The sequence below is a fragment of the Mirounga leonina genome, unplaced genomic scaffold (genome assembly GCF_011800145.1).
Source record: "Mirounga leonina isolate KUSES-001 unplaced genomic scaffold, KU_Mleo_1.0 Mir_375, whole genome shotgun sequence".
NCBI lineage: Eukaryota > Metazoa > Chordata > Mammalia > Carnivora > Phocidae > Mirounga > Mirounga leonina.
Genome location: NW_023270717.1, coordinates 207,012 through 232,912, shown reverse-complemented (window position 1 = coordinate 232,912; position 25,901 = coordinate 207,012). Strand labels below are relative to the sequence as shown.

The window sequence follows — 25,901 nt, the reverse complement described above, 5'->3', positions numbered from 1 at the left end:
CACCCTAATGCGTCCTGGGAGAGAACAGTGCAAGTCTCCACTTCACACCTGAGGTGACAGGAGGATGCACTTTCTTTCTTTTTTTTTTTTTTATGATTTTATTTATTTATTTGACAGAGAGAGACAAAGTGAGAGAAGGAACACAAGCAGGGGGAGTGGGAGTGGGAGAAGCAGGCTTCCTGCGGAGCAGGGAGCCTGATGCGGGGCTCGATCCCAGGACCCTGGTATCATGACCCAAGCTGAAGGCAGACGCTTAACGACTGAGCCACGCAGGTGCCCCGAGGATGCACTTTCTAAGGCAGTGCTTAGTGTCAGGATGCATGCCCTCCATGGTCTCCCTCAGTCTGAGACCAGCTTGCAGTGTTGGCACGATGGGGTGTGTGCCTCTCCCACCCCTCCCCCGCTGGCCCACAGTGGAACCGTCTTCTTGGGTTTCTGGTAATTTCATCAGGGCTGCATCATGTTGCTAAAGCTGCAGATAACATCTCCCTGTGGGTAACTCTTCCCTGAAAGAGCTCCTGAGGCTGGACCCAGGCTCAGAGTTGGAACAATGGGGTGGAAGTTTGGGGGGGTCTGAGGGTCTGTAGGTAGAAGCAGGTTGGCTGGGATCTGGAACTGTGTTGAGGAACAATGCCATTTGCCACTGGACCCCATGGCAAGGCGAAGGGGGCAGGTGGGCCTGGAGAGGCCCCTGAGCTCCTGGAGCTCTTGGATATTATGCTGACTCCTGAGAGCTCCGCCTAGCTCCACTGACAAACCCCCATCCAGGCACGGGCACAGAGACCCACCCCATCCTAGGCCAGGCAGAGCGACTGTCCCCCAGCACAGGTCCACCTTAACTGGGCAGCCCTGTGGGCGGAGCTCATTGTTGATGCCATCTGTGCAGACCTGAGCGCAGGCCCGACTTGCAGGAAGCACACGCAGCTTCCCGCCTGCTGACCCGGCTCCTCACGCTGCATCTGCAGCCCAGCACCATGATCCAGGGTGCCTCGGAGCCTGATGGCCTCAGCTGGGGCTGGGACGGGGAGGATGACTGGGACGGCGCTGTCCTGACCCTGCTGGCGCTGGCTGTGGTGGCCGCCACGGCTCTGGCCTTGCACTGGTTTGGCTCTGGGCAGGACCAGGAGGCAGCAGCACCCGCACCCACAGCCCCTGGGGCCCAACCTTCACAGGCGGGAGGAGCCAGGCCCGCCCTGCCCCTGAAGCCCAAGGTCAGTGGTGGTGTTGAGGGAAGCAGCCCAGGGCAGGGGAAGCCAGACCCTCCGGGACGTGGCCAGGGGAGTCCGGCTGCAGCAGGGGCCCAGGATCCGAAGCTCCGGAGAGGTGGCCGTCTGGCTGCCACAGCTCTACCTCCACTCAAGACAGCTGGTGAGGTGACCACTGGAGGGGCCTTGGGACAGCAGCAAGGTAATGCCAAGCCAGAAGCCCCCCGAGGCAAAAGAAGGGAGCCTCTCGGGCCAGGTACTGCCCTTGTGGGTAGAAGCAAAGTGGGGGGGATGTCTGGCCCCCTCCTGATACACTTCACCCCTCGGAGTCCTGGCAGACAGATGGAAGGACAAGTGGAGGCAGGAGGCGTCCAAGTCAAGGTGCCAACTCACCAGGGCCTGGTCCACACCACAGAACAGGACACCAGTCCCTGGCAACGAGGTGTAGGGTCACCTGGCTCACTAGAGAGAGGCCCCAGCAGCCGGCGGTGGCAGGTGGACCACAGCTCAGGAGATAGAAACCGCCACTTCCCGAGGTTGGACTCCCTGCGCCTGGGCGCTGTGGTGAGCGTGTGGGATGCTGTGGATGCAGGTAGCAGCCTCTCCACAGGCTCTCAGAGGCCCCCTGTTCCCCAGGAGCCACCTCCATCACATACCACGCAGACTGGGCCCTCGGCTGAGGGCACAGAGAAGGGGTGCAGGGAGAGCAGCCTCCAACCAGCCCCAGTCCTAGCTCTGGAAAGCAGGGAGCCTGGGTCCCAGGCTCCCAGGGAGGCTCAGGGATCTCCAGCCTCCGTGGAAGGCTGGCCCTGGGAGAGGAGGGATTTTCTTGTCACCAGGAGCTTCAGCCAGGCCCCAGGCTCCATAGGCCCATGGCCAGAGGGGTCGCAGTGTGGACACCCACTCTTGTCTCAAGGGCGGGGGACCACAGACGCCAACAACGCAGTAAAGGCTGGGGCTAATGGCTCTGGAGATGGCTCTTTCTTCAGCTCAGGGCCCGGTGGGACAGAGGAGCAAGCGGACCACGGCGTCAGAGAAGGGAGAGAATCCCAGCAAGGCCAGGGGGAGCAGAGCAGTGAGCAGGAGGGAGGCCTTCAGGACAGAGGAAAGCCCTCTACAGACACCGTCCAGGGAGCCCCCTCCTTGAGTCCCTTAGCCACACCCTCTCCACGCTTCCCTAAGCCCCTTCCACCCTTGGCTTCCCCTCTGACAGTACGTCCCCAAGGAGGTCTCTTACCTGTAGGCCCAACCTCCTCGCCTTCAGACTCTTTGTCCCTCAGAGTTAGCCAGGGTCCTGTGGAGGATGAAACTCACAGGCCAGTGCAAGCCCCAGCTGCAGCCCCAGCCCCAGCCCCGTCCCCTGCCCTAGCCTCAACCCCAGCCCCAGCCCCAGCCCCGTCCCCTGCCTTAGCCTCAACCCCAGCCCCAGCCCCAGCCCTAGTGTCAGCCCCAGCGCCATCCTCAGCTGCAACCCCAGCCCTGTCCCCTGCCCCCAGTAGTGGGTCAAGGCCTACGGCACAGGACCACAGTGTGGCTCTCCGCAAGGACAAGCAGGAGGGGCAAATCTCAACCAGCTGGGAAAATCTTATTTCCATGGTTCTTAGGAGTCACCCTTTCCCCAGGCAAGAGAGAGCCCAAGGGAGAGCCCCAAGGGCAGCTCCCGAGAGCCCTAGAGATCCCAGCACTGGTGCACCCTCTGAGAACAGAGAGTCTGGTTCTGCCCCTGAAGGGGCCGCCCCCAGCCTGGAGGTCAGGAATGGCTCCTCAGGGGCAGACACAGAGGCTGGACGTCGGCAACAGCAGAGCCACTTGGAGACCAAGGAGGCTCCCATCCCAGAGCCTCCCTCAGGTCCGAGAGGAGATGCAGTCGAGGAGAAGCGTGCAGAAGACCCTCTGTTGCCCGGAGCTGCAATGCCCGGGGCCCCATCACCGCGCCCGGAGCGGAGGCAGTCTGGCCCCCAACCCTCCCCCACTGGGAGGGGCGCCTCACAGCCGGTCCCGCCACCGCGGAATCGCAGCGCGTGTGAAAGAGCAGAGAGCTCCGAGCGCGGCGTCCGCCAGGCTGCGTCCGCGAGGCGCCGGGGAGAGGCTCCAGGGGAGAAGCCCCGCCCTGCAGGCAGCGGGGTAGTGGTCCCGGGAAAGCAGAAAGAGGCGCGCAGGCTCCTGGTGCTTCTGCAGAGGCCGGGGCGCGGGGGGGCGGGGGAGGGGCCCCGGAAGCCCAGCGCCCTAGCCCGCGAGCCGGCTTCGGCCGCGGCTCTACGACAACGCCCGGACCTGGGCAACTGCCTGGACGTCCTGGCCTTCGCCCGGCGGCACGCGGAGCCCGGCCTGCTGCGGGAGACCTACGCCTTGATGAGCGACAATCTGCTGCACGTGCTGGGAGACCCGCACCTCTACCGGCAGCTGAGCGGGGCGGACCGGGAGCGCATCCTGAGCCTTCGGACTGGCCGGGGCCAGGCGGTGCTGGGGGTCCTTGTGCTGCCCAGCCTCTACCGGGTGGGCCGCTCGGGGCTCACCAGGGGCCCCTGTGGGGAGGAGGCGCCTACTCCGGGGCCTGCCCCCCTGCCTCCGCGCACGCACCTGCACGTGTTCAACCCCCGAGAAAACACCTGGCGGCCCCTGACTCAGGTGCCGGAGGAGGCCCCGCTGCGGGGCTGTGGTCTCTGCACCATGCACAACTACCTGTTCCTGGCCGGGGGCATCCGAGGCTCCGGTGCCAAGGCCGTCTGCTCCAACGAGGTCTTCTGCTACAACCCGCTGACCAACATCTGGAGCCAGGTGAGGCCCATGCAGCAGGCCCGGGCCCAGCTCAAGCTGGTGGCTCTGGACGGGCTGCTTTACGCCATCGGTGGCGAGTGCCTGTACAGCATGGAGAGCTACGATCCGCGCACGGACGCCTGGACCTCGCGCGCGCCCCTCCCCGCAGGCACCTTCCCTGTGGCCCACGAGGCTGTGGCCTGCCGTGGGGACATCTATGTCACTGGGGGCCACCTCTTCTACCGCTTGCTGAGGTACAGCCCTGGGAAGGATGCATGGGATGAGTGCCCCTACAGCGCCAGCCACCGGCGTTCCAGCGACATGGTGGCGTTGGGAGCCTTCCTCTACCGCTTCGACCTGCTGCGGGGCGTGGGCGCTGCGGTGATGCGCTACAACACGGTGACCGGCTCCTGGAGCCGGGCGGCCTCCTTGCCACTGCCCGACCCGGCCCCACTGCACTGCACCGCGCTGGGCAACACCATTTACTGCCTCAACCACCAGGTCACGGCCACCTTTACGGTCTCCGAGGGGACTGCCCAGTTCCAGGCCAGGGAGCTGCAGCCCTTTGCTCTGGGGAGTAAGGGCATCCTCTGTCCATTCATCCTGACTCTGCCTGCCACCGACCCCCTGCAGACTGCCCTCTGAGCTGCTCTCCGGGGAGACCCTGGGGCTGGGGGTCTGCTGGCAGGTGGGGCACAGAAGGTGGCTGGGATCCAGAACTTTCTGCCATTGTTTCTGGGACAGCTTTCTTTTTCTGTTTTAATAAGACTCATGATTTCCCCCTTCCATACCCCCCAGCCCTTAAAAGAGACCTCTCCCCCTGGGAGCTCAGGCTCCTTGTACCTACCTGTGAGCTGGTTTTGGGCCATCCCTACCCCGTTTCCCAGCCTCCCACCACAGAATGCTGTCTACTGCCTTTATGACTTAGTTGTTGCCCTCACACCTCAGCTGGCTCACATAGCCCCTCCTCCAGGATGGTTCTCCTTCTCTGGGCTCCAGGGCCAGGCTCCCTCTGGCAGCACCACACTGCCTGGAAAAACATCTGTCTGTGGGTCTACTGGTACTCTGAGAGCCAGGGACTGATGATGTGTCCTTAAGGACCAGGATTTGGCCTGTGGAGGAGCTGAGTGACTGCTGAGCAGAGGAAGGAGGTGGCTAGAAACAAGTCACACTTCCTGTCTTTTGTCCCTAGGGATCCAAGCTGGGCAAGGAGTCTATAAGGAAGTGGGAAGGGGGAACAAGGAACAGAAAAGTCCCCAGGAAAATGTCTTTGTCTCAGGCCTCAGGAGCCTGGCTTGGCCTTGGGAACAACTCTGTAGCCCTCCTTTGTCTGATCCCAGAGGCCTAGAACCCTTGTCTATGAAACCATTCTGCTGTCTGCAGCCCCTGACTGTAACCCCAGCCCAGGCCTGGCCAGGACCACTTGGGCTCATGCCCCTCTGTGGGGTCTCTCCCACCTGCTCTGCCCCTCTAGAAGCCAGCCTCACTTCCCACCAACGCCTGTTCTTACGTGAGACCCAGGTTTCCCCTGAGCTCTTTCCCTTTTAGCTGTGGACTTAGAAGAGACATCTAATTTCATTCTTCTCATCTGTGAAATGGGGACAATGAACATCTGTTACTCAGGAGAGTTGTGAGAACATACGGTCACATATGTGAGCACCTAGCACAGTGCCCAGGATGAATAAACAATGTTCCCCTTTGCCTATTTTGGAATCCACCATAGGAAGGTAAATAAATCTGACTGAATACTGCTACCTGTCCCACCCTCTGACCTGGTTTGTCTCTATCTGGCTCCGTTTTTGCTTTTTATTCTATGCTCGGTGCTACTGGCACTAAATATGTTTAATTCATTGAAAGCATCTGCATCTTATAATTCTCATTTTTGTTCGCAAGGTTGGATATGCTGCTGGGTAGGACAGAAAGGGGTCCTCAGGTTGTTCTTAAAAATAAGTTTATTGAGAAACAAGTACTGTTAATACAGCTATACATTTTGGTCGCTGTTACTCTGCCAGCAGAGAAGGCTCCGTGCCTTAGGGGCTTCTCCACATTGGCAGATGGCAGCATGGTGGCCGTGGGTGGGCAGGGGGCCTACTGTTTATGCTTGGTCTCATTGAGCAGCTCTTGCCAGTTCTTCTCCATCTCCTCCTTGCAGTTGAGGAAGGCATCCTCCAGACGGCGCATGGACTCTGCCAGCGAGGGGTTGGTGCGCATCACCACCATGTCGTAGGCCATCCATGTGGCTTGCACTGCAACAACCAGACAGGCCCTGATCAGGCTGCAGAGTGGGGCTGTGGCTCTGGAACACCCCAGGGAGGGCCACATGCCTCCAACCATGCTAAGCATCCCAGGGACTAGATCCTGCTGAGTTACCCAATTTCTCTAAGGAGAGAAAACTGGTAGGCTACATGTTATGGCGTTCATAAAAACCCGTATTAAAACTTCTCCCTACACAGGGCAGTACTGAAACTTCCCTGACCTCACACAGGTCTTAACTTCTGGATGCATCGGCCCATGACATTAAGGCTGGAGGCCAGTCTGATATAAAATATTAGGAAAAATTAGAGCAAACATAGGTCCTTACCAGCAGTTCATAGCTAGTGGTTGCAGGGTGAACCCTGAGGAGTCATAATGCTTATCCAAGCTCACGTAGGAGTGACTGCTCTTACTCTAGCAAGGTTCTGAGCCTCATGTTACCTCATGCATAGTGGCCTGGGAGGCCTGCTCACCTCCCTCTGGGTACCTCTGTGCTTTCATTAGGGCCAGTCCAAAGAAGAGACAGGCAGAATGAATAATAATAATTGCACATGAATATCTACACATGACCAAGGTCAGAGCATGACAGACTTGATGTTTTACAGAAAGTTATATCTGTTTGGTTAGGGAAAAATTGTTAGAAAGGCTATGTGCAGTATCTCAACAGATAGAGGGCATTTGGCTATATAGCTTGTACAGGAATTCTTGAACTTTTGGATGCATGAGAGTAACTTGGGAAACCTGTTGAAATGTAGGTTACTGGCCTCTCCCACAACTCAAAGAGGTTCTTTTTTCTTTTTTTAAAGATTTTATTTATTTGACAGAGAGAGAGAGACAGAGAGGGAACATAAGCAGGGCAGAGGCAGAGGGAGAAGCAGACTCCCCACAGAGCAAGGAGCCCAATACGGGGCTCGATCCCAGGACCTCAGTATCATGACCTGAGCCAAAGGCAGATGCTTAACAACTGAGCCACCGAGGCGTCCCTCAAAGAGGTTCTTATTTACCAGGTTGGGAATGGTGCCCAGGAACCTGTATCTTAATAAGTAGACCACCCGGACAGCAGGTGGAGCATGCACCTGGGAGTCAGAGCAGTTGGCTTCTGGGCTCTCCGCTTACTACCTATGTGGCCAGGAACAAGTGACTTAAATTTACTAACCTCATTTGTAAAGGATAGACAACGTCCCAATCTCACAGCTTGCTATGAAGATTAAATGGATGATATATGTAATTTGCCTAGAACATATTAGGGTGTTCAAGATAGGAGAAACTCTTACTACAAAATAAATAATTGAGATATTCAGGGCAAAGGGTTAGGGCAGTAAGAAATAAAAATTCAGGAGAAAAAAAGAGCTTGCAGAAATGAGTCTCATATTGTTCTGCATGGCAGTTGGAATTCTAGCTCTGAGTTTCCTAAGGCCAAAGCAGAGGAAACATGCTCAGGTTTAAGACTCAGTGACCATAAAATAAAAACAAACCCATTAAGACACTTTTATCCTAAGAAAAAATTGTCTGATAGGTGTATTTTTTGAGAAGTATGTAATAGAGTTGAAAATGTCCTTGACAACATCCTATTTTATTTTTTAAAAGATTTTATTTATTTATTTGACACAGAGAGAGAGAGAGAGAGAGAGACAGCGAGAGAGGGAACACAAGCAGGGGGACTGGGAGAGGGAGAAGCAGGCTTCCCGCGAAGCAGGGAGCCCGATGTGGGGCTCGATCCCAGGACCCCAGGATCATGACCTGAGCTGAAGGCAGACACTTAATGACTGAGCCACCCAGGCACCCCATCCTATTTTATTTTTTAAAAGATTATTTTTAGAGAGAGAGTGCAGGGGGAGGGGCAGAGGGAGAGAGAGAGAATCTCAGGCAGACTCTGTACTGAGCACAGAGCCCAGTGTAGGAGCTCAGGCTCCCAGGTCCCTGAGATCATGACCAGAGCCAAAATCAAGAGTTGGCTGCCCAACTGACTGAGTCACCCAGGCACCCTGACAACATCCCTACTTTAAATACAAGGTGACTCTTCTATGTCTATAGTTGTATGTAATCACTGGCAAAAAAAAAGCTGTTGGCACAGTGCCAAAGCACAGTTCAGAGAAGGCAAGTCAATGAGAAGCCAAAACACTGTATCAAGAGCAAAGCCCTCTTTGATTTGATCCAAGGAAGAAAATTCAGGATACACAGAATAGGAAGGACTCATGATCATAAGAAAATCCTCCAGAAATATATGTCTCTTGAGTTCCCAGGACCCCAAGATCATGATCTGAGCCGAAGGCAGATGTTTTACTGACTGAACCACCCAGGTGCTCCCCTATAAGGTCATATTTTAAAAAATAGTGTGGTATAGGGGCACCTGGGGGGCACAGTTGGTTAAGTGTCTCCCTTCGGCTCAGGTCATGATCCTGGGGCCCTGGGATTGAGCCCCACATCGGGCTCCTTGCTCAGCAGGGAGTCTGCTTCTCCCTCTCTCTCTGGCTGCCGCTCCCCCTGCTTGTGCTTGTTCTCTGTCAAATGAATAAATAAAATCTTTTAAAAAAATAGTGTGGTATAGACAAATAGACCAATGGAAGAAAAATAGTAAGCTCAGAGATAGACCTAAGTATATATGGAAATTTAGTATATGATAAAAGTAAAACCAAAATCAATGAGAAAAGACAGTTACTAGAGATGAATTAAAGATATAAATATGAAAGAGAAAATAACATCTGTGGGTCAAAATTCAGCAGAATATCTGTGATCTTGGGACTTCTTAAAAACCACAAACCATAAGGTAAAATATTGGTGAGTCTTTCTATCAAAAATTTTTTTTCATCTAAGGACAACATGGACAAAGTTTTCATACAAATGATAGAAGAAATTTATAATGCTTAAAGATGATAATGGGTTAATATCTATAATATACAAGAAAGTACTTCTAATCAATAAGACAGAAAATCCAATAATTAAAAAAAACCCCGGAAAACAACAAGTGTTGGTAAGGATGTGGAGAAATTGGAGCCCTTGTGCATGCACTGCTGGTGGGGATGTAAGATGGTGCATCATTGTGTAAAACAGTTTGACATTCCTCAGAAAGCTAGACATAGAATTACCATATGACCCAGCAATTCCACTTCTAGGTAATATTCCAAACAACAGAGAGCAGGTTCTCAAACAAATACTTGTATACACATGCTCATAGTAGCACTATTCACAGTAGCTAAAAGGTGGACACAATCCAAATACCCATCAAAAGATGAATGAATAAATAAAATATGATATATCCATGCAATGGGATAATTATTCAGCCATAGGAAGGAATAAAATACGAATATATTCTATAGTATGGATGAACCTTGAAAATGTTATGCTAAGGAAAAGAAGCCAGAGACAAACTGCATTTACATATTATATGATTCATTTATACAAAATACCCAGAATGGGTAAATCCATAGAGACTGAAAACAGATTGGTGGTTGCCAGGGGCTGGGGATAGAGGCATATGGGGGTGACGGTTTAGGGGTACAAAGTGCCTTTTTATTTTTTATTTTTATTTATTTATTTTTTTTAAAAAAGATTTTATTTATTTATTCATGAGAGACAGAGAGAGAGAGAGAGAGGCAGAGGGAGAAGCAGGCTCCCAAGGAGCAGGGAGCCTGATGCGGGACTCGATCCCAGGACGCTGGGATCATGACCTGAGCCGAAGGCAGACGCCCAACCGTCTGAGCCACCCAGGCGCCCACAAATGCCTTTTTAAAATGATGCACATATTTTGAACTAGATAGAGTTGGTTTCTGTACAGCATTGTGAATGTGTTAAATGCCACTGAATGTATACTTTAAAATGATTACATGGTGTGTGAATTTCACCTAATTTTTTAAAATTTAAATTTAAGATGGAGGTATTATAGTTATCTTCATTTATCGGAAGTAGAAACAGAGGCGCAGAGAGGTTAAGTAGCTGCTAAGGTCACACAGCTAATAAGTGGCACAGGTAGGATTTTACCCAAGTAATCAAGCTCCAGTGTTCATGCTTGTTTTTTTAAATTATTTTTTACATTTTATTCCAATAACTTTATAGTTCTACCCTTCACATTCAGGTTATTTATTTATTTAAGAGATTTTATTTATTTATTTGAGAAAGACAGAGTGAGAAAGTGGGAGGGAGAGGGAGAGAGAATTTGAAATAGACTTTGCTGAGCACAATGTGGGGCTCAGTCCCACGACTGTGAGACCACGACCTGAGCCAATACTAAGAGCTGTACACTGAACTGGCTGAGCCATCCAGGAGCCCCTGGTTATTTATTTTTAAGTAAGCTCTATGCACTACGTGGGGCTTGAACTCATAACCCCAAAATCAAGAGTCATATACTCTACTGACTGAGCCAGGAAGGCACCCCACCAGTGTCCATATTTTTAACTACCTACAGTACACTGCTTTTTATGGTCCACAAGAAGAAATCCAAAAGACTAACAAGCACATGGAGAAAGTCTGGAACTCTACTCAAACAGATCCTCATAGTACAGTTGATTTTAAAGAGGAAGGTACAGGGGTGCCTGGGTGGCTCAGTTGGTTGGGTGACTGCCTTCAGCTCGGGTCATGATCCTGGAGTCCCGGGATCGAGTCCCACATCGGGCTCCCTGCTCGGCAGGGAGCCTGCTTCTCTCTCTGGCCCTCTCCCCTCTAGTGCTCTCTCTCTCATTCTTTCTCTCTCAAATAAATAAAATCTTTAAAAAAATAAAAAGGAAGGTATAGGTTGGAGATATAATGCAATATAGTTTACATAACTTAAAAATACAAAAGTACAAAATTTACAAAAATACACAGAAAGGGGATAAGCAAAAAAAAAAAAAAGGAAATAAAAGAATGGAAACAAATAAGTGAAGACTGTTATATGGATCAGTGATGATAACACACTGTGAACTGAGAAGTAAGCCAAACTCTCTGCCAGAGAACAATTAAGAAAACAAATCAACAAAACCCAAATCATTAGAAAACAACAAATGAAGGACCCACTATAGTAGAGAGGGGATTATCTATTATCTATTATCAATCCCAAATTGAAAAAAAAAATGTCCTCACTGTACCATGCAAGGAGGTGCCAAGGGAAACAATCATATTCCAATACTTATTTCACTGTTAGCACTGTTCTAGGCAAGGAAGATGTCAAGAAGCTTAAGACCCAAGCTTTCTCAAAACGCATAAAAAGTTGGGATGCTGGGGTGGCTCAGTCAGTTAAGAGTCTGACTTCGGCTCAGGTCATGACCCCAGGGTCCTGGGATCGAGTCCTGCATCAGGCTCCCTGCTCTGCGGGGAGTCTGCTTCTCCCTCTCCCTCTGCTGCTCGTGCGTGCGCTTGCTCTCTGTCAAATAAATAAATAAAATAAATAAATAAATAAAAATTCTTGTGTATTTGTGTGTGTGTATGAGAGTGTGTTATGTGTGTGCATATGTGTGTACTTGTGAATGTGTATGTGTGTGTTTATGAGAGTGTGTCGTGTGTGCATGTCTGTGTGTGTGTGAGTGTGTGTGTGTGTGTGAGCCCACTTTCTGGGCTCCCTGTTGTATTCTGTTGCTCAACTTGTCAAAATGACACTGTCTTAACTATACAGTTTTATAATAAATCTTGCTAATGTTAGGGTAAATTCCCTGTCCTTGTCTTCCTCAGAAATATCTTAGCTATTTTTGGCCCTTAAGTCTCTCATAAATGTTTAGAATAAACTTGTCAAGTTCCATGAAAAACCCTATTAGGATTTTCACTAAAACTACTTTAAAGCCTAGGATGAAATCTGGGGAGAATAGACACATTGGTTGCTCTAAGTCTTTCTATTCATGAATGTTGCTATAGCTCCATTATTTGATCTTTAGTATCTGTTAGTCAAGTTTTAGAATTTTCTGCATATAGGCCTTGTACATTTCTTGTTAAATTTCTTCCAGGGGAATTCATTAGATGTGTGTGTGTGTGTTACTGTTGTAAATGCCTTTAAAAAATGTGCTCTAATTCTTTGTTGCTGGTAGGTAAAAATGCAATTAACTTTGTATACTGAACTGCAGCCACCTTGCTAAGCTTTATTATTTCCAATAATATATGTTTTATTTTATTTTTAAAGATTTTGTTTATTTATTTGACAGAGAGAGATACACAGCGAGAGAGGGAACACAAGCAGGGGGAGCTGGAGAGGGAGAAGCAGGCTTCCCACTGAGCAGGGAGCTGGATGCGGGGCTCGATCCCAGGACCCTGGGATCATGACCTGAGCTGAAGGCAGACGCTTAATGACTGAGCCACCCAGGTGCCACCTCCAATAATATGTTTTAGATTCTCTTCATAAACGTGGTATCCAACCTCCAAGTTGACCCCAGTAGTCCCTGTCTTCTGGTAATCACATCCTTATGTAGTTTTCTCTCACATTGTACTAGCACAGGTCTGTGTGATGAGTAAAATATGGCAGAAATAATGGTATGTCACGTCTAACATTAGCTAATAAAAGACTGTACCTTCTGTCTTGGGCAGATATATATACCTTATACATATAGTATTATACTCTGTTTATTATATTATATGTAATTGATCTAGGGGAAGTTATGTCATGACCAGCCCTATGGTGAGACCACATAGAAAGCCTCCTGCCAACAGCTACATGAGCTTGGAAGGAGATTCTCCAGCCTCTGGTCAAATATCCAGAGATTGAAACAATGGCCAACAGTTTGAGGACAAACCCATAAAAAATATACCCAGAACCACCCAGCTAAGCCATTCCCAGATTCCTGATCTTCAGAAACTGTGTGATAGTGTTTCTTCTTTTAAGTCGTGAAATTTGGGTTAATTTGGAGCACGATGCTTCTGTAACAAAGCCCTAAAATATAGGAGTGACTTTGGAATGTTTCGGTGGATGGAAGCTGGAAAAACTGTAAGGACTTTGAGGAAAGTATTAGTGCAGGTTTAAAATGCCTTGAACACACTGTTCATAGGATTTGGGAGTTTGAAAAGTCTGCCAATAATAAGTATTTACAGAGAAGTGAGGAAACTCTTATTGGAAGCTGGAGGAGAAGGGATACTTGCTATGTGGTGGCAGAAAATTTAGCCACATTGTCACAGGAAGTAATGTGGAAGGGAGAAAATGTACTTCATGAACTATTCAGGATTTACCTACATGTATAACATTTATTTGTTTTCCATTGCCTTGTGCATTTCAAACCTTCCTTCTGAGATCATATTCCCCTTACTTAAGTAAAATTTTAGTAGTTGCTTTAAAGCAGGTCTCTTTGTGACAAATATTGTCAGTTTTTGTTCATTTGCAAATGTCTGTATTTTCCCCTCATTATTATTATTTTAAAAAGTTTATTTATGGGCGCCTGGGTGGCTCAGATGATTAAGCGTCTGCCTTCGGCTCAGGTCGTGATCCCAGGGTCCTGGGATCGAGTCCCACATCGGGCTCCCGGCTCAGCGGGGAGCCTGTTTCTCCCTCTGACCCTCTCCCCTCTCATGCTGTTTCTCTCTCGCTCGCTCTCTAAAAAATAAATAAATACAATCTTTAAAAAAAAGTTTATTTATTTTTGAGAGAGAGAATGAATGGGGGGGGGGAGGGGCAGAGAGAGAAGCAGGCTCCCTGCTCATCATGACCCTGGGATCATGACCTAAGCTGAAGGCAGACACTTAACTGACTGAGCCACACAGGCGCCCTATTTTTCCCTCATTACTGAAAGATAATTTTGCTGGATGCGTAATTCTGGGTGAATAGTGTTTTTATGACATTTAGATATTATTCCACTAACTTGTGGTTCTCATGATTATTGCTGAAAAAGTCCACTCCAGTTGTCACTCCTTTTAGTTTTCTTTCTCTGCATTCCTGTAGTTTTTCTCTGTCTTTGGTGTTCTGAAGTTTTACTATTATGTGTCTAGGTATAGATATCATTTAATTTTCCTTAGGATGTGTTTTGCTTCTTGGATCTGTGAGTTCACTTTTCATCCATTCTGGAAAACTTGAGACATTATATTATTAAAAATTGTTATTGTTCCATTGTCTCTAATGTCTTTTTTTTCCTGAGATTCCAATTAGATATATGTTAGACATTTTTGGTCTATATCACTAGTCTCTTCATCTCTTCATACTTTCACTTTCTTTATCTCTTTTTGATGCATGATTCTCCAATTGATTATCTCTTCAACTGCTGTTGATTTCTTTTTCTTTCTTTTCTTTCTTTCTTTCTTTCTTTCTTTCTTTCTTTCTTTCTTTCTTTCTTCCTTCTTTCTTCTTTTTTTAAAGATTTTATTTATTTATTTGTCAGAGAGAGAGAAAGAGAGAGAGAATGAATGGGGGGAGGGGCCAGAGAGAAGTAGGCTCTCCGCTGAGCGAGGAGCCTGATGTGGGACTCGATCCCAGGACCCTGGGATCATGACCTTAGCCGAAGGCAGACACTTAACTGACTGAGCCACCCAGGCATCCCTTTTGATTTCTTTTTTTATCTTACAATACTTTTCCCTTTGAGAGGCTCCATTTGTTGTTTTTTTTTTTTTTTCAATCTGTCTATTCTCGAGTTTCTTTTATGCTCAGCTTTGTACTGGCATCCATTACCTCTTCAGCCCTTTTATACATAGCTATTTACACTCTGCATCTGACATCATCTACAGTCTGTGGAGATCTAAATATGTTGACTCTTGTTTCTGTGGACTTTCGCTCGCAGTGGCTTATCATTTCATGTATTTGGAAGGCAGCTGTGCTCACTACTATACCACCAACGCTGTATTTGGTATTTATCTGTGAGGTCATCGCTGAGGTAGCTTCCAATCTCCTCCACCCTGCTATATAATCTTTCTAAAACATATATCTCTTTATGTCATTCCCTGCTTAGCTTTCTTCAGTATTTCTCTGTTAACTACAGAATGACTTCTTAGTGGGGTACACAAAGTCTTTCATGGTCTGACCCCAAATTATTTATTGAGATTTATTCTCTACCATGTCCACTTGTAGTTTATTCTTCAGTAGTTGAAACTTCAACCAACTTTTTTTTTTTTTTTTGAGAGAGAGCGTGTTCGAGCAGAGGAGGGGCAGAGGAGAGAGAGAATCTTAAGTCGGCTTCATGCGCAGCAGAGAGCCCGATGCAGAGCTTGATCTTACCACCCTGAGATCATGAGCCAAAATCAAGAGTTGGACGCTTAACTGACTGAGCCACTCAGGTGCCCCCAACCAACTTTCTTACACTTTTGTTCCTTGGCACAAATTGTTCTTTCTGTCCAAAGGCCTTGCCCATCACCTGTCTATATGGGAAACTAACAACTCCTGTTTCAGAGAAATGCTCCATGCCTCCTCTTAAAAATTTCTATAATTTACCAGACAGATTTCAGCCATCCATTCTAAATCCCACTGGAGCTTTACTACTCCTTTATTATAGCAATTAATATAGTATACTGTATTTATATGTTTATACATTTATTTCCCCATTAGACTATAGGCAACTTACGTACAAGGCTTGGCATGTGTTTATTCAGGAGGTACTTGTTGAATGAATGAATGAATGGTGCTTTAACTGCCACCAAGTCTTGATCTTTCTTTGAGCTCTGGGATTATATTTTTCCAGGTTTTTTGAAGTAAAATTGAGAGACAGAAATTGTATTTACAATTTACAATGTGATGTTTTGATAGATGTGTGCATGGTGAAATGATTACAACAAACAAGCTAATTAACATCTCCATCACCTCACAGTTATTATTTTGTGTTGAGAACACTTAAGATCTATATACTTGGTAAATTTTAAGTGTACAATACAATGTTAACTATAGTCACCATGCTGTACATTAGACATTCAAAACTCATGCTATCTTGCATAACTGAAACTTCGTATTCTTTGGCTAACATCTTCCCATTTCCCCCCTCCTTAGCCCTGGCAACCATCATTTCACTCTTTGCTTCTATGAGTTTGAGTTTTTTTAGATTCCACATATAAGTGGTATCATACAGTATTTGTCTTTCTGTGCCTAGCTTATTTCACTTAGCAAAATGTCCTTCAGATTCATCTATGTTGTCACAAATGGCAGGATTTCCTCTTTTTTAAGGCTGAACAATATTTCACCACATAAATATACCACATTCTCTTTATCTGTTTATCCACTGATAGACACTTAGGTTGTTTCCATATCTTGGCTATTGTGAATAAAGCTACAGTGAACATGGGAGTGAAGATATCTCTTTGAGATACTGATTTCATCCCCTTCATTTCCTGGATACATACCTAGAAATGGGATTGTTGATCATATGGTAATTCTATTTTTATTTTTTTGAGGAACCTCCGTACTATTTTTTTTTAAAGATTTTATTTATTTATCTGAGAGAGAAAGAATGAGACAGAGAGAGCATGAGAGGGAGGAGGGTCAGAGGGAGAAGCAGACTCCCCGCCGAGCGGGGAGCCCGATGCAGGACTCGATCCCAGGACTCCAGGATCATGACCTGAGCTGAAGGCAGTTACTTAACCAACTGAGCCACCCAGGCACCCTCCATACTATTTTCCATATGGCTGTACCAATTTACATTGAGCTCTATGATTATATTTTTGACAGTGTGTAGAATATCTCCACCTTTGTGTAAAACGGATACTTCAACTCAGCATGTCCATAACTGAACTCACTTTCCCCCATCTCCTTCCAAACCTGCTCCTTTTTAACTCATGCCCATATTTTAGTCTTAGCTGAGAAGTTATTTACTCTAGGGTGCCTTTCTTGGTTCCTTGTTTTATTTTATTTTTTAAAAATTTTTATAAAGACATAGTTTTTTTTTTAAGATTTTATTTATTTATTTTGACAGAGAGAGACACAGCGAGAGAGGGAACACAAGCAGGGGGAGTGGGAGAGGGAGAAGCAGGCTCGCTGCTGAGCAGGGAGCCCGATGCGGGGCTTGATCCCGGGACCCTGGGATCATGACCTGAGCCAAAGGCAGACGCTTAATGACTGAGCCACCCAGGCGCCCCTTAGCTCCATATTTTAAGTTGGGTTCCCTTTTTGGCTATCTGATAGTACCATGTAAACTATTCCATCTTAATATTCAGCAAAAGTAATTATTTTTAAGTTATTTTTCTTCCTTCCGTGACCAACAGCTTCAGGAACAGGGACCCCATAACAATACTGCTGCAGGGCTGTACGCTGGGAAAAGGGAAATAATCAGACTTTTTGGGGATTACTGGACACTGGCTCTGAACTGATACTAATTCCTGGAGACCCAGAAAGCACTACCAGTCAGTAGAGTGATCTACCAGTCAGAATAGGGGCTTAAGGAGGTCAAGTTGTCAATGGAGGTCTAGCTAATGTCTTTCTCACTGGGCTCAATGGGTCTCTGAACACACTTTGTGAAAATTTTCCCAGTTCCAGTATGCATAATTGAAATAGATCACTCGGCAACTGGGAGAACCCCATATTTATTCCCTGATCCATGGAGTGAGGGTTATTAAGGTAGGGAAGGCCAAGTGGAAACCACTAGAACTGCCTCTACCTATGAAAGCAGTAAAGCAAAAGCAACACTGCATTCCTGGGGGGATGGTAGAGATTGGTGCCACCAGTAAGGATTTGAAAGATGCAGAGGGTAATTCTCTCCACATTCCCATTCAGTTTGTTTGTTTAGCCTGTACAGAAGACAGATCTTAGAGAACGACAGGGGATTATTGTAAACTCAGTCAGATGGTGTCTCCAGTTGTAGCTGCTATTCTAGATGAGGTTTTGTTGCTTGAGCAAATTAATGCATCCCCTGATATCTGATACGCAGATCTATTGATCTGGCAAATGCTTTTTCTCTATACTTATTGGTAAAGACCACCAGAAGCAGTTTGTTTTCTGCTGACAAAGTTAACAACACATCTTCACTATCCCAACTCAGGTATATCAACTCTCCAGCTCTATGTCATAATTCAGTGGGCAGGGACCTTTAATGCTGTTCTTTCCACAGGACATCAAGCTGGTCCATTACATTAATGATATTAAGCTGATTGGACCTGCTGAGCAAAAGAAGCTGGACACAGGAATATATACTGTATGAGTCCATTTATATGAAACTCTAGACAATTATATCAGTTGTTGCCTGGTGCTGGGGAAGGAGGAGTGGGAATTGACTGGGGAGGGGCAGAAGAAAAACTTTTGGAGTGATAGAAATATTCTGTATTTTGACAGTTGTGTTGGTTACACTGGTGTATACACTTGGCAAAACTCAGTGAACTGTACACTTAAAATGTGTTTATTTTATTGTTTGTAAATTATACCTAAATAAAGGTGACTTAACAATAAAAAACAAGAACACGATTTATCAGTTCTTATGGGTTGCAGTAAAAATATCTAGAGATAAATCCACTGCCCCAAATGTTTTCATGACTTAAAAAGGAATAAAAGTGAATGAACAAAGCATTCAACGCAAAGGTTTAATAGAACAATAGTTAAAAAATTAGGGAAGACAGGAGGAAAAAGCCCAGAAATCCAATTGAGTTCAAATACGGAAAAATAAATACATATTGAGATGCTTTCCTGGCCTGAATGCCCTTCTCTGAGAATTTGTCTTCATCCACAGGTCCTACAGATGGGTTGAACTTTAACTTCCATGTTATCACCCATGTGGCTTAGCCAATTCTGGTTATGAATGACGTACACTACTGTATGTGCATACTTTTCAGCATTTAAAAGCAATAGATTGGATGTACACATAGCATCTTGGAAAGAGCTGACATACATAGTTCTGAATTAAAAAAAACAAATAGCACGAGACATATAACACAATACTATTTATAGAAATTTAAAATAAATTTATAAAATAGCAATATACATTTCCCAAGAACATACACACAAAAAAGTATATATTAGAATTGTTGTCTATGGGAGAGAGGGAAGGGAATGGGCCATGGGAATAAGGGAATAAAAAAATAAACTAGAGGGGTCCTTCATGGGCCAACGATCATAATGTATCATGAACTGAGGGGTATGATAAAATCAGTTTTCTACAGCTGAGATTGAAAATGGACAAACAATTTGTTCTACGATAGCACAGTCAGGGACTAGAGGAACAGTCTTGAGGAACCAACAGAAAATAAAATGGAAAATAACAGAGTAGTAAGACAGATTACAGAAATGATGATACAGAAGATAACACAAAAAGAGATGTACAATATGGATAATTGGAATTTCTGAAGAAGTAAACCAAAGAAATAGTACAAAAAGTATCCCAAGATATGATAAATGAAAAAGTTCTTATAAAAATTACTAAAGGGGCGCCTGAGTGGCTCAGTCAGTTAAGCGTCCAACTCTTGATTCCAGCTCAGGTCATGATCTCAGGGTTGTGGAATCGAACCCTGCATGTAGCCCTGTGCTGGGCATGGAGCCTGCTTAAGATTCTCTCTCTCTCCCTCTGCCCCCTACTCCCATTTGTGCTCTTGCTCTCAAAAACAAAAACAAAAACAAAAAACCCCCCAGAACATACTAAAGTCTACAGATCTTGAGGTCTAATGTATCCCAGAAAAAGTGTTAGAAAATATTAACACCAATCTTATGCTGGGGAAGTATAGAACTTCCAGAATAAAGAATCTTAGAGGCAGAAAAAGTAAGTCACTTTCAAGAGGAAACACATGGGCAGGCCTCACACTATTCTACAGAGCCACTAAATGCTGAAAACATCTTCTAAGTTGTAAAGAAAATGGTCACCTAACCAAATTACCATTCAGTTATAAATGTAGACATATTTTTTTAAAATTTTATTTTTAAGTAATTCCACACCCAACGTGGGGCTTGAACCTACAACCCCAAGATCAAGAGTCACACACTCTATTGACTGAGCCATCCAGGTGCTCCTGGCCTTTACAAATTCAGGAACGTGATATCCATAGCTATAGTTTCTAGGTTTAAATATTTGAACTATTTGAATACAGAATGTGTAAATCTCAACAACTGTAGGATTTATGATTAGAGAACAGAATGTTTAGTGTTGTAAATATTATTATTATAAATGTCATTTGTAGTTGATAATGAACAAATACTAGTATAATGAATGGCAGTTGTGCATCAGTTTCTTCATCTGTAAAATAGGGATAGTAAGAGTCCTTATATCTCATACAAGTGTTGTGAGGATTAAATGAACTACTTAATGTAAAGCGCTTTGACAAGCATCTAGCATTTAATAAGTACTGAATAAATGTTATTGGTTAGTATTATTAGATCCTGAACAAAATAAATGAAATAGTTGAAGAAATAACATGAGTTTCCTTAATATTTTCCCACGGACTTAATTTTGGAACAATCTTATAGAAGCTAACGTGTTTTTCATGGTGAAGAAATATTTGTTTAAAGTGAAGAAGTCCTAAAAATAAATAAATAAATAAAATAAAGTGAAGAAGTCCTGGGATTGAGTCCTGCATTGGGCTCCCTGCTCAGTGGGGAGTCTGATTCTCCCTCTGCCCCTCCCACCTGCTTGTGCTCTCTCTCTCTCTCTCTCTCTCAAATAAATAAATAAAATCTTAAAAAAAAAATAAAGTGAATTTCTTCAGTTTTGCTTCAATTTATATTCTTCAGTAAAATTAAGGGGAATACTCTATTTAAAAAAATAGCTTATATAGTATGATTCCATTTTAATGAAAGCATATCTTTCAAAAAAAAAAAGATTCCTCCATGCATCAACCATTGATCCATCATTCTATTTTTGCATAGATAGAGACTTGCCATAAAGTTCACCAGTGTTAACAGTTAATTCTGGGTGACTGAATTTTGTTGATTTTATTTTTTCTGTTATTTCAGCTTTTATTTATTTTTGAGAGAGAGAGAATCTTAGGCAGGCTCCATGTGATGTGGGGATTGATCTCACAGGACCCTGAGATCATGACCTGAGCTGAAATCAAGAGTTGGTCGCTTAACCGACTGAACCACTCAGGGGGTCACCCCTTTATAACTTTTAGTTTTGCAAAGCTTCCTAAAGGATCTTTCCTCTAGTCTTCCCTCTCCAAACCATCCCTCCTTGGTTATCAGAGGTATCTTTCTTTCTTTTTTAAAATTTTTATTTTATTTAATTTTTTAAAGGATTTTATTTATTTATTTGACAGAGAGAGGCACAGCGAGAGCAGGAACACAAGCAGGGGGAGTAGGAGTGGGAGAAGCAGGCTTACTGCTGAGCAGGGAGCCCAATGTGGGGCTTGATCCCAGGACACTGGGATCATGACATGAGCCGAAGGCAGATGATTAATGACTGAGCCACCCAGGTGCCCCCCGCCTTTTTTTTTTTTTTAATTTTGTTTATTTGACAGAGACACAGCGAGAGAGGGAACACAAGCAGGGGGAGTGGGAGAGGGAGTGGGAAAAGCAGGCTTCCCGTGGAGCAGGGAGCCCGATGCGGGGCTCGATCCCAGGACCCTGGGATCATGACCTGAGCCGAAGGCAGACGCTTAACGACTGAGCCACCCAGGTGCCCCGCCCCCCCTTTTAAGATTTATTTATTTGAGAGAGAAAAGGGAGAGAGCAAGCGGGGCAGAAGGTGAGAGAGAAACTCAAGCAGACTCCTCACTGAGCGAGGAGCCCAACATGGGGCTCAGTCCCATGACCCTGAGATCAGACCTGAGCTGAAACCAAGAGTCAGAAGCTTTAACTGACTGTGCCACCCAGGCACCCCCAGGGGTATCTTTCTAAAACACAAGTTTCTTCCTTGAAATCCCAAATGGCTTCCTCTTACCTAAATAAGAAAGGTCAAACTCCTTAGCTTGGCACTGAGAACCTTCTCACCTTTTCAGCCTCTTCTTTCTTTGGCCTGTGATCTTGTGATTCCCATGCACTAATCTCGTTCCCTGACAATGCCTGGCTTTCCTTCCCTGGCATACAGCCTTGGCTATCTCTTCTACAGGGTTTCCCTTCCTGTCTACCTCCAGCACTCCTACCTCATCTGTCCAATCTCAATTCCTTCCCTAATGCTCTGTTCAAAGCCTCACTTGCCTTCCCAAGCAGTCAGCCTCTCTTTCTTCTCTGTTCCCTCCCCAGTACTTGGTATATACCATTATCAGCATTTGCCAGATTATAGTTTTAATATAAAATTAAAATGTGTTTTAATTTACATATTTAAATTATAATTAATCATCTTGATGTCTGTTTCTGGCCCCCTACCCACTTCTTCTAATGAAGGAGCATCTCTGTTTGACGTCTCTATTCAACTTTCTTTTCTTTCTTTTCTTTTTTTAAAGGCAGGTCACCCGTGACCTGAGATGCTGCATTTTTTAAAAGATTTTATTTATTTATTTGCCAGAGAGAGAGAGAGCACAAGCAAGGGGAGCAGCAGGCAGAGGGAGAGGGAGAAGCAGCCCCCTGCTGAGCAAGGAGCCCGATGCGGGGCTCGATCCCAGGACCCTGGGATCATGACCTGAACTGAAGGCAGACACTCAAATGATCAAGCCATCCAGGTGTCCCTCTTTCTTTTCTTTCTTTCTTCCTTCCTTCCTTCCTTCCTTCCTTCCTTCCTTCCTTCCTTCTTTCCTTCCTTCCTTCCTTCCTTCCTTCCTTCCTTCCTTCCTTCCTTCCTTCCTTCCTTCCTTTCTTTCTCTTTTCTTTCTTTCTTTCTTTTTCTTTCTTTCTTTCTTCTTTCTTTCATTCATTCTTTCTTTCTCTTTCTTTCAGATTTTATTTATTTATTTGAGAAAGAGAGTATAAACAGGGGAGGGGCAGAAGGAGAGGGAGAAGCAGACTCCCCACTGAGCAGGGAGCCCGATGCAGGACTCCATCCCAGGACCCGGGATCCTGACCTGAGCCGAAGGCAGATGCTTAACCGACCGAGCCACCCAGGTGCCCCTCTCTATTCAAACTTAATCCTAGAATAGCACATAGTAGGTGCTAAGTGAATGTTGTTAGATAGGAGAATATTTTATTAGATTGAAGGAATTATATAACTTTTGGTAGAAAATGTATTATAGAACTTTATTTTTTAAAAATATTTTCTTTATTTGACAGAGAAACAGACAGCGAGAGAGGGAACACAAGCAGGGGGAGTGGGAAAGGGAGAAGCAGACTTCTTGCTGAGCAGGGAGCCCGATGCGGGGCCGATCCCAGGACCCTGGGATCATGACCTGAGCTGAAGGCAGACGCTTAATGACTGAGCCACCCAGGCGCCCCTATAGAACTTTTTTTTTTTTTAAGATTTTTAAAATTTATTTGACAGAGAGAGATACAGCGAGAGAGGGAACACAAGCAGCGGGAGTGGGAGAGGGAGAAGCAGGCTTCCCGCGGAGCAGGGAGCCCGATGCGGGGCTTGATCCCAGGACCCTGGGATCATGACCTGAGCCGAAGGCAGACGCTTAATGACTGAGCCACCCAGGCGCCCCTCTATAGAACTTTTTTTAAAAGAAGATTTTATTTATTTATTTAAGAGAGAGAGCGCATGCTAGAGAGAGCATGAGCTGGGGGAGGGGCAGAGGGAGAAGCAGACTCCCCACTGAGCAGGGTGCCCGATGCGATACGGGGATCGGGATCGATGCCAGAACTCCAGGATCACAACCTGAGCTGAAGGCAGCCACTTAACCAACTGAGCCACCCAGATGCCCGAATTATAGAACTTTTTTAAAAAGATGGTTTAAAAATATAAAAAACTTTCAAGTACACAGACGAAAAAATGCAAACATTTCTAAGTAGAAATTTTCCAAAGCCTGTTGTAATAAATGGAGATAATTTGCAAACTAATAATGTCCTTAAAAATAGTTTGTTTCTCATTTGAGTAGAGTATGCATGCTTTCTAAAATTTGTCTTATATTAGTATTTTCTCTAATATAACTTAGGCTTACAAATTAAAGAATTATACATATTCTGAATTAGAACAAATTAAAGAAATTATAATGGGGGGGGCGCCTGGCTGTCTCAGTCAGTGGAACATGTGACTCTTGGTCTATGCCTCACATTGGTTGTGAGATTACTTAAAAATAAAATCTTAAAAAAATAAAGAAATTATAATGGTATCACTACCATGGCTGTTTATCACTTAATGGAAACACATTGAATAACAGACTAACATTCTTTTCCCAAAATGGAGAAATTTGTTCAACTCCATTGCTGCTTTATTCCACTGAACTAACTGTACCTCCCATTTCAGCACCTCATCAGTCTTAGCACTATTACTCTGAATTCTTTATTTAAACAACTCATAGAAAAAAAGTTCCAATTCTATTCACAGGTGTTATATTAATATTGTTTGTCATTTGCTGAGATTTGAGCTTGGGTCTGGTACTGTGCCCAGTTACAAAAAAGAAATCACTATTTCTGCCCTTAGGAAGATAAGAATCCAGTTGCAGAAATAAGATACAAACACACATAAAGTAATCAGAAAACACTTCAAGGCAATATTTAGTGGTAGTGTCCAGTTTTGTGGTATAGTAGTTACATGGTATAGAAGTTGATGTCTAATTATAATTTAAATATGTAAATTAAAACACATTTTAATTTTATAACTATAATCTGGCAAATGCTGATAATGGTATATACCAAGTACTGGGGAGGGAACAGAGAAGAAAGAGAGGCTGACTGCTTGGGGAGGCAAGTGAGGCTTTGAACAGAGCATTAGGGAAGGAATTGAGATTGGACAGATGAGGTAGGGGTGCTGGAGGTAGACAGGACAGTTCCTTGTGGTCAAGGAAGGCCTTGTTAATGCAGCTGATTTGAGCTCTGAAGTGTAGGAAGAATTTGAGCTACTGGAAATAAGGGGGAAAACACCCTACCTGAGATTTTCTCCATCTCTTCCAGTAGCTTTTCCAAGTCTTTATTCAGGTCTGACAGCATTTTCAGCATGTTGTCATAGTTTCTTTCTCCAGGGTCAGAATCAGCCATCTGGGCAGTGCACAGAAAGAAGAGGCAGACTTGAAATAGATGGACAATTCCAGCTCTATTTCTCACACCTGGATAGCCCAAGCCAGAAATCTGAGGTCATCTTTAATTCCTCCTTATCTTATTTTCCTGACCCAAGGGGTCACTGAAACTCACCCATTTTATTTGTTCATGGAATATTTACTCATCTATGGGTCAAGAAGGCCCAGTGCTTGGGAGTTGCCAGTGAACACTGCCTTTGTGGAACTCATAGCCTCGCCCAGCTCTTTAAAGTCTTTATCCTCCCTCTCTCCAAGGTTGCAGTTTTACTTGAGGTCCATTCTGTTATCCACCATTGAATAGATTTACTGAGCATCTACTATGTGCCAGACATCTACTATGGCTCTGTAGATACTGTAGTATATTTGTGGATGCAGACAGATAAAACCCATGCTTTCACCGAGCTTCCATTCCAGGGGGAGATACAAATAATAAACAACAGAATGGTAAAGATACCTTTGGTTTGTGGTCACTGCAAAAAGAAAACAAAACAGCATGGTTTAATAAAGAGAATCTTTCACGGGGAGGGGTGCTTTAGCTTGTCAAGTCAGCTAAGTCCTTTCTAATGAAGCCGCATTTGAACTGACACTACAATGATAAGCATTTCTTTTAAAAGATTTTATTTTATTTTATTTTATTTTATTTTATTTTACTTATTAGAGAGACAGAGAGAGCATGAGCGGGGGGTGGGGGACGGCAGAGGCAGAGGGCCAAGCAGACTCCCCGCTGAGCAGGAAGCTTAATGTGGGGCTCAGTTCCAGGACCCCGAGATCATGACTTGAGCTGAAGGCAAATGCTCAACTGACTGAGACACCCAGGAGACCTTGACACTTGAATGATAAAAAGGAATTGGCATGTAAAGAGCTAGGGAAAGAGTT

The 25,901-nt window shown here is 45.3% G+C and overlaps 2 protein-coding genes across 2 annotated transcripts; one reads left to right on the top strand and one right to left on the bottom strand.

The window, feature by feature from the left end:
* The first annotated feature begins 318 nt into the window (after nucleotides 1-318).
* KLHDC7B (kelch domain containing 7B) lies at nucleotides 319-5,600 on the top strand. Its single transcript, XM_034985942.1, has one exon. It carries the CDS (start codon nucleotides 975-977, stop codon nucleotides 4,605-4,607), a length of 3,633 nt encoding a protein of 1,210 aa, XP_034841833.1. The 5' UTR covers nucleotides 319-974; the 3' UTR covers nucleotides 4,608-5,600.
* A 450-nt stretch (nucleotides 5,601-6,050) lies between these two features.
* Nucleotides 6,051-24,987, bottom strand: SYCE3 (synaptonemal complex central element protein 3). Its single transcript, XM_034985941.1, has 2 exons — nucleotides 24,879-24,987; nucleotides 6,051-6,208 (listed from the first exon to the last, which is right to left on the bottom strand). Exons 1-2 carry the CDS (start codon nucleotides 24,985-24,987, stop codon nucleotides 6,051-6,053), a joined length of 267 nt encoding a protein of 88 aa, XP_034841832.1.
* Between the last annotated feature and the right edge of the window lie 914 nt (nucleotides 24,988-25,901).

Excerpts from the sequence above, each read along its gene's own strand:
- KLHDC7B (XM_034985942.1), top strand. The coding sequence starts at position 975 with ATGATCCAGGGTGCCTCGGAGCCTGATGGCCTCAGCTGGGGCTGGGAC.
- SYCE3 (XM_034985941.1), bottom strand. The coding sequence starts at position 24,987 with ATGGCTGATTCTGACCCTGGAGAAAGAAACTATGACAACATGCTGAAA. Across the intron at positions 6,209-24,878 it reads AGAGATGGAGAAAATCTCAG|TGCAAGCCACATGGATGGCC; the intron begins GTAGGGTGTTTT and ends TGGTTGTTGCAG.